The sequence below is a fragment of the Fukomys damarensis genome, unplaced genomic scaffold (assembly GCF_012274545.1).
Source record: "Fukomys damarensis isolate Sample0158 unplaced genomic scaffold, DMR_v1.0_HiC HiC_scaffold_1, whole genome shotgun sequence".
Classification (NCBI taxonomy): domain Eukaryota; kingdom Metazoa; phylum Chordata; class Mammalia; order Rodentia; family Bathyergidae; genus Fukomys; species Fukomys damarensis.
In genome coordinates this window covers 29,208,453-29,220,464 of record NW_022900913.1, presented here as the reverse complement: position 1 = coordinate 29,220,464, position 12,012 = coordinate 29,208,453, and the positions used below count along the sequence as shown (strand labels likewise).

At 36.8% G+C, this 12,012-nt stretch overlaps 1 protein-coding gene across 1 annotated transcript in view; it reads right to left on the bottom strand.

The window, feature by feature from the left end:
- LOC104849161 (WD repeat-containing protein 70) overlaps positions 1–12,012 on the bottom strand; it is a 110,789-nt gene that overhangs the window by 20,279 nt on the left and 78,498 nt on the right. Inside the window, exons 5-6 of the mRNA XM_033759975.1 lie at positions 2,362–2,462; positions 472–551 (exon numbers count right to left, since the gene is read on the bottom strand). Coding sequence (XP_033615866.1) covers positions 472–551; positions 2,362–2,462 — 181 coding nt within the window. The remainder of the gene's footprint in view (positions 1–471; positions 552–2,361; positions 2,463–12,012) is intronic.

The window sequence follows — 12,012 nt, the reverse complement described above, 5'->3', positions numbered from 1 at the left end:
AAAAATGTTATATATAAATGTTTCCAGATGGGTCTAGAACATGGTCAAAGATTTCAGAAGGAACCGGGGAGATTCTTCATCTAGACTGCTCACTCTCTTGGTGAATTTCTGGCATTCAACATCACATTGCCAAGCTGTGGCACAACTGGACAAACCTAGGCCTCTCAATTCAAAGAACAGCACTTTCTTGTTTATCTGTAGACCAGACTGTTATTCTTTAAAAAGCTGATACAGAGTGATGCACTAGGCTCAAATAAGCTCTTTCCCGTTTGGATTAAAAGTTACATGAGACAATCCTGACCCTGAAACGAGTCACAGAGGGTAAAAGAGTAGCCATCACACAAACTTTAGTCTGTACAATGGGAGTTTTTGTAACATATACCTCAACTCAGGGTTTTTCTGTCTCTGAAACCAAACAATAGCACATGAGAAAAGACAGACACATTACTCAAAACCATGCTAACAACTTACGAGTGATAATGTAGTCTTGGGTCAGAGTCTCAGCTTGTTTAGCTTTCCGCTGGGTTTTAACCACACACAATTTTGCTCCCCTAGGGGTATAAAAGCAAATTGTTTTCTATCTTTTGTCTTAGGAAAGAAAGTTTATCTTGAAAACATCAGATAGTTTTAGAAGTATACTCTGCACAGTGTCTTGTCAAATCCTTCACTTTCTGAGGGATGGCAACAGATGGGGTCTTAGTGATAAGGGATTATTGAACTAACAGAAAGGCAAGTGTTAGCAATTATCAAACTAACAGAAAAGCAAGTCTGTGAGTCAGTGGTCGCTACCAAGTGAAAGGTCTGGAGAGAAGCAGGACATCTGGAATATAGGGGGTTTTTTTAAACCCTATAAATATAACTTAGAAACTCAAGATGTTAAAGAAATAATAAAATTAACCAACATCTTCACCCTAAAGGTCATAGGGTTCAAATTCTAGTTTATGTCCCAGATGGAAGCAACCTGGGTGGCCTGTATCATAAGTGGCATATGTCCATATCTCAAATACAAGAGTACAAGTGTTTGGAATGGGGTCAGTTTGGCAGCACTGTCAAGGGGCTACCGCCCAAGAATGTGTGGGATTAATCAAAAGTGTGCTTTTACTCCTCCTTAGCAATGCTGAACTTTTTCTTTTAAAGGAACCAAATATGAATAAGCATATTTCTTAAAAATTCCAAGATAGCATCCTTCTAAATGAAGGACCAGGGATTTAGCTCAGTGGTTCTGCTGCCTGCCTCGCAAGTGCAAGGACCCGAGTTTGATCCCCAGTATGAAACTAAATAAATAAATAAATGGATGCTTATCAAATGAAGCTCATCATTTTCTTAAGTGAAACAGACTTATAATTACATTAGCATTTTTAATGTCTGTATTAAAAACAAACAAAACATCTTATTTATTCTTTTTTTTTTTGGTACCCCAGGCAGAGGTACAACTGACCTAAATCCCTGGCTAATCCTGTTTATTCTTAAATTCTGTAAGATATAACTTTATTATAGAGTTCAAGTTCCAACCCTGGTCCAGAAAGTTCTGAAGGAAGACAGAGATGTTTGCTTCTATTTAGAGCAAAATTGTGGTCAATGAATATTCATTAATAGATGATGGATTTCCTCTCCTCAGAAAGGATATGAATTCTCAAAATAGGTTTATAAGGAACCCTAGTGAATTTAGCAAGTGAATTTTAATTCTAGCTAAGAAAGGCTTGCTCTAGAGAAAGAGCTAATCAGTTAATGTACCTTAAGAGAGAGAAATACACCATCTTTTTTTGGGTGGTAACACATGAACACTCTTGTGCCAAGGAAAGTGGAAATAAATTGAGGTACTGACCCAGCTCCTCATTAACTGGTATGCTTACATTTGACATCTGGGTAGGAATGGGGGTTAAAGAGGAGTACCTGTGTTCTCCCTTTCTGCTGGCAGAGAATAATCTTGCTAAACACTCAAATTGGTAATTGCTAAAATCTAAAAATTAAAGGTAACAGAATGGACAAGCTATTTCTATTTGCTCTAAGTGGCTAGTTCCCTGCTTTGTTAATCCCTCACATGCATCACTGCTAATGCCACTGTCCAGGGTGGTATGCAAAGTGAGCAGGACGTTTACCCGGGTCCTTGCACTCAACATTACAGCTAAAGAACTGCAAATCCCCAGGAAACTTTCACTTTGAATTCAGTATGGATCAAGGGTGATATCTAAATCCTCTTTAAAGCACAATACTAGGAGTTTGAGGCTTTACTTTGTGCCAGCTGCATTTTCTAAAAGGGTGGATCCTCATCAAAGGGGGAAATAAATAAAAGCAGGGTGAAACAAAGCCCTTCCCCCAGTTGTTGTCATCCATCTAAAATGAGCAATGCTTATAAAATACCTCTGACTCTTGTTGGGGTCATAGTAGACTTTAGCCAACCCGTTCGCAGTTCCAACCATGATCTGGTTCAGCTTTGGATGCCACAGGCAGCGGACAACACTCTGAAAAGGAAAGATATGAAATCCAACAAAAAAAGCCAAATAAAAATGGGAGTAAAAATCTGTTACTACTTTGATGGCTAGTTTACTAAATCAAACACCAACCTGACAGCAACTGATAATTTTTAGGATATTTTCTTGAGGTTAAGTTCCAATCCATCACTTCTTATCTATACGAAACCATACAAGTAAAAGAGATGGTCCTTTCCTGGCAGCCTTGAAAACACAAAGTTAGGCTCCCAGCTCCATTACCATATGAGGCTGGCATCATGGAATGTTGAATCCACATAAGTCAGTTCTGCTTACCACCAAAGCAGATTTGGATCTCAGTGTTTCATGCTTTTACACAAACACAATATGTTCCTTTAGGCTGCAGACTGAGGCCAGGTGGTTACTGTTTTTAGTTCACAAAGATCCAAGTCTCATGAAGTTTTTTGTTTTTGTTTTTTTTTCTTTAAAAAAAAACACATATTGGTACATATTCAATAATCTTACCCTAACTGTGAGATAAAACAATAGGGCAATGGCAGAAGTATAACAGAAATACAGAATATAAAAACTTGATATTAACCTGCATTAAAAACTACTTTAAAGAAGGTGTACTAGAAGCTATGACCCTCTGGATTCAATTCTGGTGAGGAAAATAAGTAATGCTCAAAGAACCACAAAAAACCAGGGGTTCTGAATGAGAACTACAGCCTGTTTTTAATTTTCATCTGTAGTAAGAGAGCAGAGGTGAGAGGGACAGCATGAATAGAATTAAAGGGGAAAAGATGAAGATAATAATGGTAGGCAGAAACACTATGTACCAGGTCTGTAGAACTCACTCTGGTAGAGAAAGAACTGAGTAGAAACATTAATTCAAGTTCTATTGAATAACCTGTCACTCGCCATGCTATTGTACAAGGATTAAGGGAGAAAAAGGTACAATTGATATTGCCATTTTACAGTTCTAATGGTAAAATGAGAATCCTGGAACTTCTATGACCTAACTCTACCTTGAGCTGATTTTCTTTGGCTCCTTATCACTAATCATCCCACGTTTTTGTTAAGACAGAATATTTGGAAATCTCTGAGATCCCTTTGATAGATATTCTCACTCATCTGACTGGCAGAAATACATATATAGTTAAATGGCTGCAAATCCTTTTCTGAGATTACAAAAGAAACTCAGGAACAAGCTAAAAACAGCCTACATGACTTCTAATTCATATCTGGAAGGCTGATGCTTAAGCTATGTATCCTTGAAGAAGACTCAGTTGTTCTTGGAAAGGATCAAACCAGAGAGTTTGTGCTTTTTCCAGCACATTTTCATAATTTTAGGGTTTCCTTAAATCCAGTGTCTGCTGCCCAAATGTCTACTAACAAGTGCTGAAACATAAAACATTCAATAGTAACTGTTAACAGAAAAACTTGAAAATAATAAATTATACTTCATATAACAATTTGGTTATCCTTTCTGTTGTTGTTGATGCTTTGTACATATGTTCATGGAATCTACTGTACTTTATAATGCATGTGTGTAAAAGCCAAATTTTCTCCTAACACAACTGCTCCTAGTTAGTAAGATGGAATTAAGTAAATCAATAGTTCACAGTCTGTAAAGCAGCAGCCTGAATTTCAGGTGCTCGGCCACTGAGCCTAATTTGAGAACCATGGCACTGGACATTTCCTGATGGTCATAGCCAGGTATATGGAAGCATAAGGACAGTCACAAACATAACTTCCTAACATCATGTTTATGTAACCCTATCTAGAAGAAGTGCATCTGAGCCAAGACTCATCTAGGTCTTTGCCTAAATATCATCACTACTCAGACTATTGTTTCCTACCAGTCCCCTGCCTTTTCTGTATGACCTTTTAACATAATTTGTAATTTGTCTATTCTGCTTGATATCTGCTTCCCCCACTAGAATATATGACACGGTCACAGACTTACGTTTTAAGGTATTCCCAGTGCCCGTGCTGGTGTCTGATCAATGTGTGCTAAGGGAATGAATTAAAAGTCACTGTTGAACAATGCCTAAATGAATTACTTTGCTAGGTAGAGTTGGGAGATAATTTTCAAGTTAAAATAGTTACTCTCCACGAGGAATAATTTGATTTCTCCAGACCATTATTATACTCTGGTATCCTACAAATGCAGCCAGGTTAGTTCCTTCCTAATGTGCTAATGTGGCCCATGAGAAAGGATGTACATGAACCAGAAAGCAAGAGAAGACAATGAGAGGGTCTTTCAAATGTCTTCAAAAACTTCAGCCACATACAAATGGCCCCAGAACAGCCCTAAGGACTTGGCATTAGAGTCGTTTCTCTTTCTTAGTTCTCCAGAGGTCTGGCTAAGCAGTCTAAGATTACTGGTTCTCAAATAAGTTTTCAAGTGAGCAGGGTGCAGAATTGGAAAAGATCCACAATGTAGGCCTGATAAATTCCAAGACACCCAGCCAAATAGGCAGTTTCCAGGGGCAGCAGGTTACGGTTACTCTCTCTGTGTCTCTATGCATGAGGGTGTAAATGTTAGAGAGCGGCAACTACTCAGGCCAAGAGACCAATGTCTGATTGCTTTCCAGGGAGACAAAGGGCACTATACCTCTACTCCTATTCATATCCTTTATCCTTCAAAGCACTGACACACACATGACTGGTCAACTTAAGCTCTTATGCAGAAACACATGTACTCTCTTTTCATGCTCAAGCAAGGAGAGAGAAGTAAGATTCCTTATACTAAACAGACCTCTGGAATGACTAAGTCACCAAAGCTGCCAATGAGGGGTCTGTGAGTAGGCTAACTCATGCAAAGGATACTTAAGGCTCAATTACCCTAAGACTGGTTATTAATCAAATACTACAGGATTCCAAAACACAGAATGAAGAAACAGAATTCAAAGTCAAAGGTGGGTGGGCCTTTTTTGTTTATTAATATTTATTGTGTGTGTTTGGCTAACCTTTGTAAACTTTGCAGCTAATGCAGCTACACACTTTGTCCTGTCAAGAAAATGCATCTTATAGCAGAGAGCTGGCCACCTGCCAAACCAAACAATCTGTGAGCCGGCGGCAAGGCTGGGGAAGGAGCAGAGCTGCCACGCTGCTAACTTGTCAAACATACATACTGTGCTCTGCTTAAAAACAATGGACACGTGCCTGCTAGAAGCCTAAGGAACCATCAGAAGACAGATGAGCTATAAATACTTAGACTACAATCATCCAAACACCACCCCAAACTCCTTTATCCTCATTTTGAAGAAGTGCATCTTTGGCAATACATTCAGAACTACAGATTTACTGAACTCTGTATCAAATCAAGTATACCATTTTAATCAAACAATTAGATAACATCAAGATCTGTGATTTATAAGATCAGAGAGAAAGCTCTCACATTGTATCATGAGATTCAAAGGCAGAAAGCCACTGTGGTACAAATAACTACATGCTAAAATTAGTCTGCATATTTTAATATATTGATTTGCTTAATTAAGTTGATAAAGTGTTTTACTTTTAATGTAATTTACTTCATCTTACAAAACATGTGCTCACTAATAGCTCCTGTTAGCTGTCAAAGATGAACCCCATTTTAGTATAAAATTAGTATTTCTCTCTAAACCAAAGTCCACTCTTATTTTAGCCTTAGAATTGGCAGTGCAGAGTAATCACAAACTGCCCCAAAAGTATGTATCTCCAATAGTAGCCAGTAAGTAACCAGAGCCAGGGTTGGAGATCATAAGCAAGACGACCAGAGGAAGTTAGTAGACTTCAATGTACTCAACACAGATATATTTCTTCCTTGCAGAAACCAAATAAAAACAAAGTGTGTGTGTGTGTGTGTGTGTGTGTGTGTGTAGAAAGCAGTATTTTCAGAGTGTCAAGATCCCCAAACAGGAATTTAAAAATTACCCCCTTAGCAAAAGTGAAATGATCACAAAAATTCCCACATTATTTGTGTGGCTTGCTTTACTTTAAGTGACATCATGGAAGCAGATGAGAGGAGGAAGAGGAAACCAGAAATGGACTTATGTTTTATTTCATGGTGGGAAGAATACCATTAGATACCTTTAACTTTATATTTAATGTAATCAAGGTCTCACACTAATACTACAAAATTAGTAATCTCATTTCATTTCACAGATGAAGAAATAGGCTATAGAAAGACAACTTGCACATAAAGAAGCTAGGATTGGTGGGCAGATTCCTCCAATTCCTTTGTTCACTGCCTTATACTACTTAATCATGCAAAGCCCTATTTTGAAAGATAAAGAGAAAGGAAGATGGAAATTTTTTGTTTTCTAACCATTTCCAAACCCATGCCAGAAGTAGAAATCTTAGGAAGTTTATATTAAGAAATAGAGGGGGCATGGAAATGTGCCTCAGTGGTAAGATACTCTGGTATTAAACAGACCCTGGGTTCAATCCCCAGCATTGTTACAAATGGAGCACAAGCCTGGGGAACTTTGCCACTTAAGAGTCTATGTCAAAATTAAAAATATCTGGGAATGTGGCTCAGTACAAAGGCCCTGGGTTGGAAGGGGGAGGTAATCACTGAAACCATAAAAGAAAAAGCCCATTAGTTCCCACTTCAAAAATTGAGGATGGGGCCAGGGATTTAGTTCAGTGGTTCCACCATCTGCCTCACAAGCACAAGGACCTGAGTTCAATCCCTGGTATCCTCCCCTCAAAAAAAATGAGGATCAGGGAAAACAAAAGGAAAGAGGAAATAAAGGGACTGAGATGTGACACGTGTATGTACCAATTCCTGACAATGAATGTACTTATTACATATTGCAAACATATACTAATAAAAAAGGGGAAAATGTTACTATAAATCAATTCCTGTGAGATATCATTCCTTAGGTATCTATAATGTGCATATTCAAACACCACCCTTATTCTACTTTACATGCTAAAAGAAGCCCAATGTTGTTCATTATTTTATGCCTTAAGCATGATTATGTTGAAACACCATTTCCTGATCCTTCCCAGCTGCTGACCCACACTGTAAACCAAACTCCATCTGGTTTTTTCATGTTTGGTTTCTGTCTTGTAGTACAGGAATGAATAAACTACCTCAGTAAGTCCATGGGAGAATGAGCATTTTCAAATTCTTCACAGAAAGAACCTGATACCTGTCTGTGAGAGAGACTGTCACACAATTTTGCAGACTTGGACAGAAGCAGCCTTAGAATTATGGCCATCCTCAGGGCTATCCAATACATTTGAATGACCATGTGTGTACATTCACAAGACTAAGAATGAAAATCAAGATATGACCTTAAACAAAAAGAACTAGAAAAAGAACTGCTCAAATTTTCAGATTTCCACAAGTCTAAGATTTACTTCACAGAGAAAAAAAAAAAATGTTTTTTACATTAAAATACTGGACCAAAGAGAAGAGGAAGATGGGAATTGTTTCAACTTTTCTAGGCTAATTGACCTGTGCAGGTCTCCCTCCACTCTCTCCCAAAGCCTGGCTTTCCCCAAACTTGGGACGGCTTTGCTAAATGCATTGGCTATGGGGCTTAACCCTCATTCTTCTAAGTTCAAGAAGGAAATCTGGTAAGTAAGCCTTCGTCTCCAATAAGTAAGGATCCTCATCACTCATCTAATGTCCCATGAATGAAAGAGAGTCAAGGCAGACATTTTCTTCACACTTTTCTCTATATAAGCACACATGGGTCCCTTTTTCTCACATTTTTCCAACTCCAAGGAACTCGTATCATGGGTCAGACCTGTAGCAACTGTAATTTTTGTTGGAAGCCGTTTTGTTTCTGTCCCAAATAATTTATCTTGCTGATAAGTCAGACAAAAGCCTAATAGTGCTAAGAAATAAAATAAAAATACTATAACACTTTTATAATGTAGCGTTTGGTGTAGGAAAGCCAAGAAAAGAAAATATTGCTCTGTAGCTGCCATAAATATGTGATACAGATGCATAAATTATACTTTTTTAATTGGCAACTAATTAACAAATTAATTCCCATTAAACCCTTGAAAATTCATTTATTAAAATCAATTTACTTATTTAACGTCTGCACTTTAAAATTAAGTATAAAAGCAAAAATCTGGAAAGCGGTAGTCATCCTTGACATTAAATGAACCACATCTGTATCTGATAATAAACTTGCCTAAAGAATTTCATCACAAGAAAAAGTTCTCAGAGAAAATGGAAGGTCTCTTGGGTAAGAAAATTAAACTCAATTTTCTTCATCTAATTCAAAACACTAAAAGGTAGTTTGCTCCAGTCCTGTTACTTGAGAAGAATTGAAAAGGCCAAGAAAGCACAAATAATGACTGAAGAAATTCTGGTGATTGCTCTTTTTTTTGGTACCAGGGATTGAACTCAGGATCTTGCGCCTTGCCAGTCAGAACCACTAAGCTAAATTCCCAGCCCCTGGTGATTACTCTTTTTAATGATAGTCTGGGAGCAGGAAACAAACAGGTGGCTGAAGCTGGAGTCCACAGGAAGAGAAACACAAGTGGCTGGTGGACCTGCAAGGCCCATACCCCAGAACCCATGCAAGGGGGACCCACTTAGAAGCAACAGAGCTTCCTGCTGGTGGGCACAGGATGATTTACAGGGTGCCAAGACACTGACTGACCCCCTCAGGCCTGAGTGGGGTCTGGGGCACAAGAGCCTTAAACTATTCACTTACATTGTGTATATCACATATTGCCATTTATTATGGTAATTTAAAGCTGTGAAAAAGCTTGGGAAGCACTAACTACAGCTATCTCTCCCAATCTAATCTACTCAGACCTAGGTTCCTTTTTTCATTTATCAACAGTTAAGAGATGGGCATAAAAATAATAACCCCAATAATTTGTTTATATAAACAAAGTACAAATGATAAAACACATTAAACCTCTAGATATTAGATCAGAAATATTTGTGTGATCAGATCAGAAACCATCAAGTATGTAAATTAAAAATATACAGGAAAAGCTGAACCTTCCTACAGAGATGATCTACAATAGGGCATTTAAAACATTATTTATCTTAATATAGTATATGTAAAGATGTTTTAAATATCCTATTCTTTTATTTGGCTTTTTGGAGGGTCCCACAACCCCTCCTCTTACAAGACTATTATCTATCTCTCCAGAAAGGGAAAAACACTATGCTAAGATATATGTTAATTATAGATCTCTTTTTTTCTCCATACTATATATACTATAACTGTGAAAGTCTGGCCAAAGTTCTGATAGAAACAGCTGGAAAGCTTATTACCAAAGATCATTCATCAGATTCAGGTTAGGAGAGGAAAAACTGTCAGAGAATCCTACAAGACACAAAATCTTTCACTTGGCTCATCTTGAATGCAATATATATGGTGCTGGAGTTAAGCAGCAGAGCATTAGTCATTATCGTACCATATGTTTACACATTATGTAAGCAATAGTGTTTCATTCTGAACATTTTAAAAAGACTACAACACCAGGTCCCCCTCACCCCAACACACATTTTATACAGGAGTTAAGTATGTTTGTCCCTTATGGTTATATTATCTAGTAGCTGATTTTTTACCTAGCTTTGGCATTCATGGCCAACATGTCTATTCAAGGAAATGTACATTTAAATACCTGATAAAACATAAACTCTCAGAAAAAAAGTTCTGTGTAATGGTAAGAGAAACACTATTTAAATGGTTATGAAGGACTAAAGTAGAAGCAAAACTATTGATTTGCAAGTACCGATACAAGTAGGTAGTGGGTACCTTTTAATACAGGTTGTACCAGGACCAAATGACATTAGAAACTTGGTAAATTATTAAGCTAGACAAGTCCTCTTTTTATCTTTATTATTTTGCTTTCAAAGCCTGGGGCAGTATGTGATTGGCTTTTCACCTCTCACTGTAACTCCCAAAATTAAACCACTGTCAAGCAGATGAACATGAGAAAATATACCCCTACAGAATTAGAACATTTCAAAGAGAATGCTGAATATAGAACATAAATAACTGCAGATGAATTAAGTCTAGCAGTTAAAAGAAAAATTTATAAAGTTATACTTTTAAAAGAAACAAGAAATAAGAAATAAATGAAGTTATAAACATTAGTATTTATGTCCTAAGGAAGGGTAATTGTTAGACTTTGAATAAAGCTTCAAATTCTAACTTGTACTTTTTAATTCAAAGTATAGTATTTTTACAAAATAGATTATATTCATTAATAATAGCATAATAACCAAGACAAAACTGTATTCATCAGAGCTTAAATTACCAGTATTAAGCATCTGTAGCAACTCTGTTTCCTTCATTAAACTCAAAATACAGCTATTTTTAGTAAGTGTGAAAAAGGATCACCAATCTCAAATTTTAAAGAAGCAGAAAAAGTGAAATATGTACCTTTTTCATCAAATCTAAAAATAAATATATTTATGCTCAGCAATTCCAAATTGTTTTTTCAATATTAACAACAACAAAAAACCCAAAAAACAAAAACAAGGGAAAGTGAGAAGGAAAGGCCATTAAACTAAGTTCCAATAAGAAGATACTAAAATGCAATAAAAGGCACAGTAAAATTAACATTTTCACCAGGTCCCCACACCTTCAGCCCTGAGCTGATCCTTAGTCACTGGAGAACTTAAGAGTGTCTTAGAAGACAGTATCAAAGATAACAGAAGTGCTGAGAAAATATGATGTTCAAGGAAATGTTTTTAAAAAAGAAAAGAATAATTCTGGTTCACTTGGACAAGAGAAGACTGAATAGTAACTTTATTATCTTCAAGGAAATAGAGGATGTTGGCCAGCTATCCTCCAAGCCCATGAGGACAAGAGTAAAGGATGTGGGGTTCTAAGTATGAGAATGTGAGGCTGGAGTAAAGAAAAAAAATCTTTAGGGAAATTGTACAAATCTTCTGCTAAAAATAAGTCTAATTTTTATATAAGTTAAGACATCATTCTCAGGTAGTCAATGAGATGGGCTCTGAAAAATAATGAGAAACTGAGCAAAGTATGCTTGATATCAGAGGCATCTAATTAAGCAAAAGCCAGCAAGCAACTCTGCCTGTAGCAGAGTTAAGTCACGAGAACATACCACCAGAGTAAGAGATGAGATTCTAGAATCGATCACATTATTTTATTTCCTATCATGTCAATGTTCCCCCAATAAGCAGCTAAAGCAGAAGCTTCCTCCTACGTAGGTACTTCTGTCATCTATAGCTTTGCTTTCAATTTAACATTAACAGTGTAATTTTTCTTAATATATATATGTATATATAAAAGCTGCTGGTTGGTGGTAGGCAAGAATTTGAAGATTGACCTCTCCCTTTGAATGTGGTTATAAAACCTGCACAGGAGGCACAGCATACATAATTGAAGACTCTGAACAGTAAAATCAGTAAGTGAAATTTGAAAGAAGTTATCATAAAAGCATTTCTCTAATTCTGTTCCTCTACTCCCAAAATAAAAAATAAAATAATGATAGTATTATCCTATGATAAACAGAATTATCAAAATTTTAAACAAAGGGCTAGGGATTTAGCTCAGTGGTTCCACCTCCTGCCTCTCGAGCTCAAGGTCCCAAGTTCGATGCCCAGTACCAAAAAAAAAAAAAAAAAAAA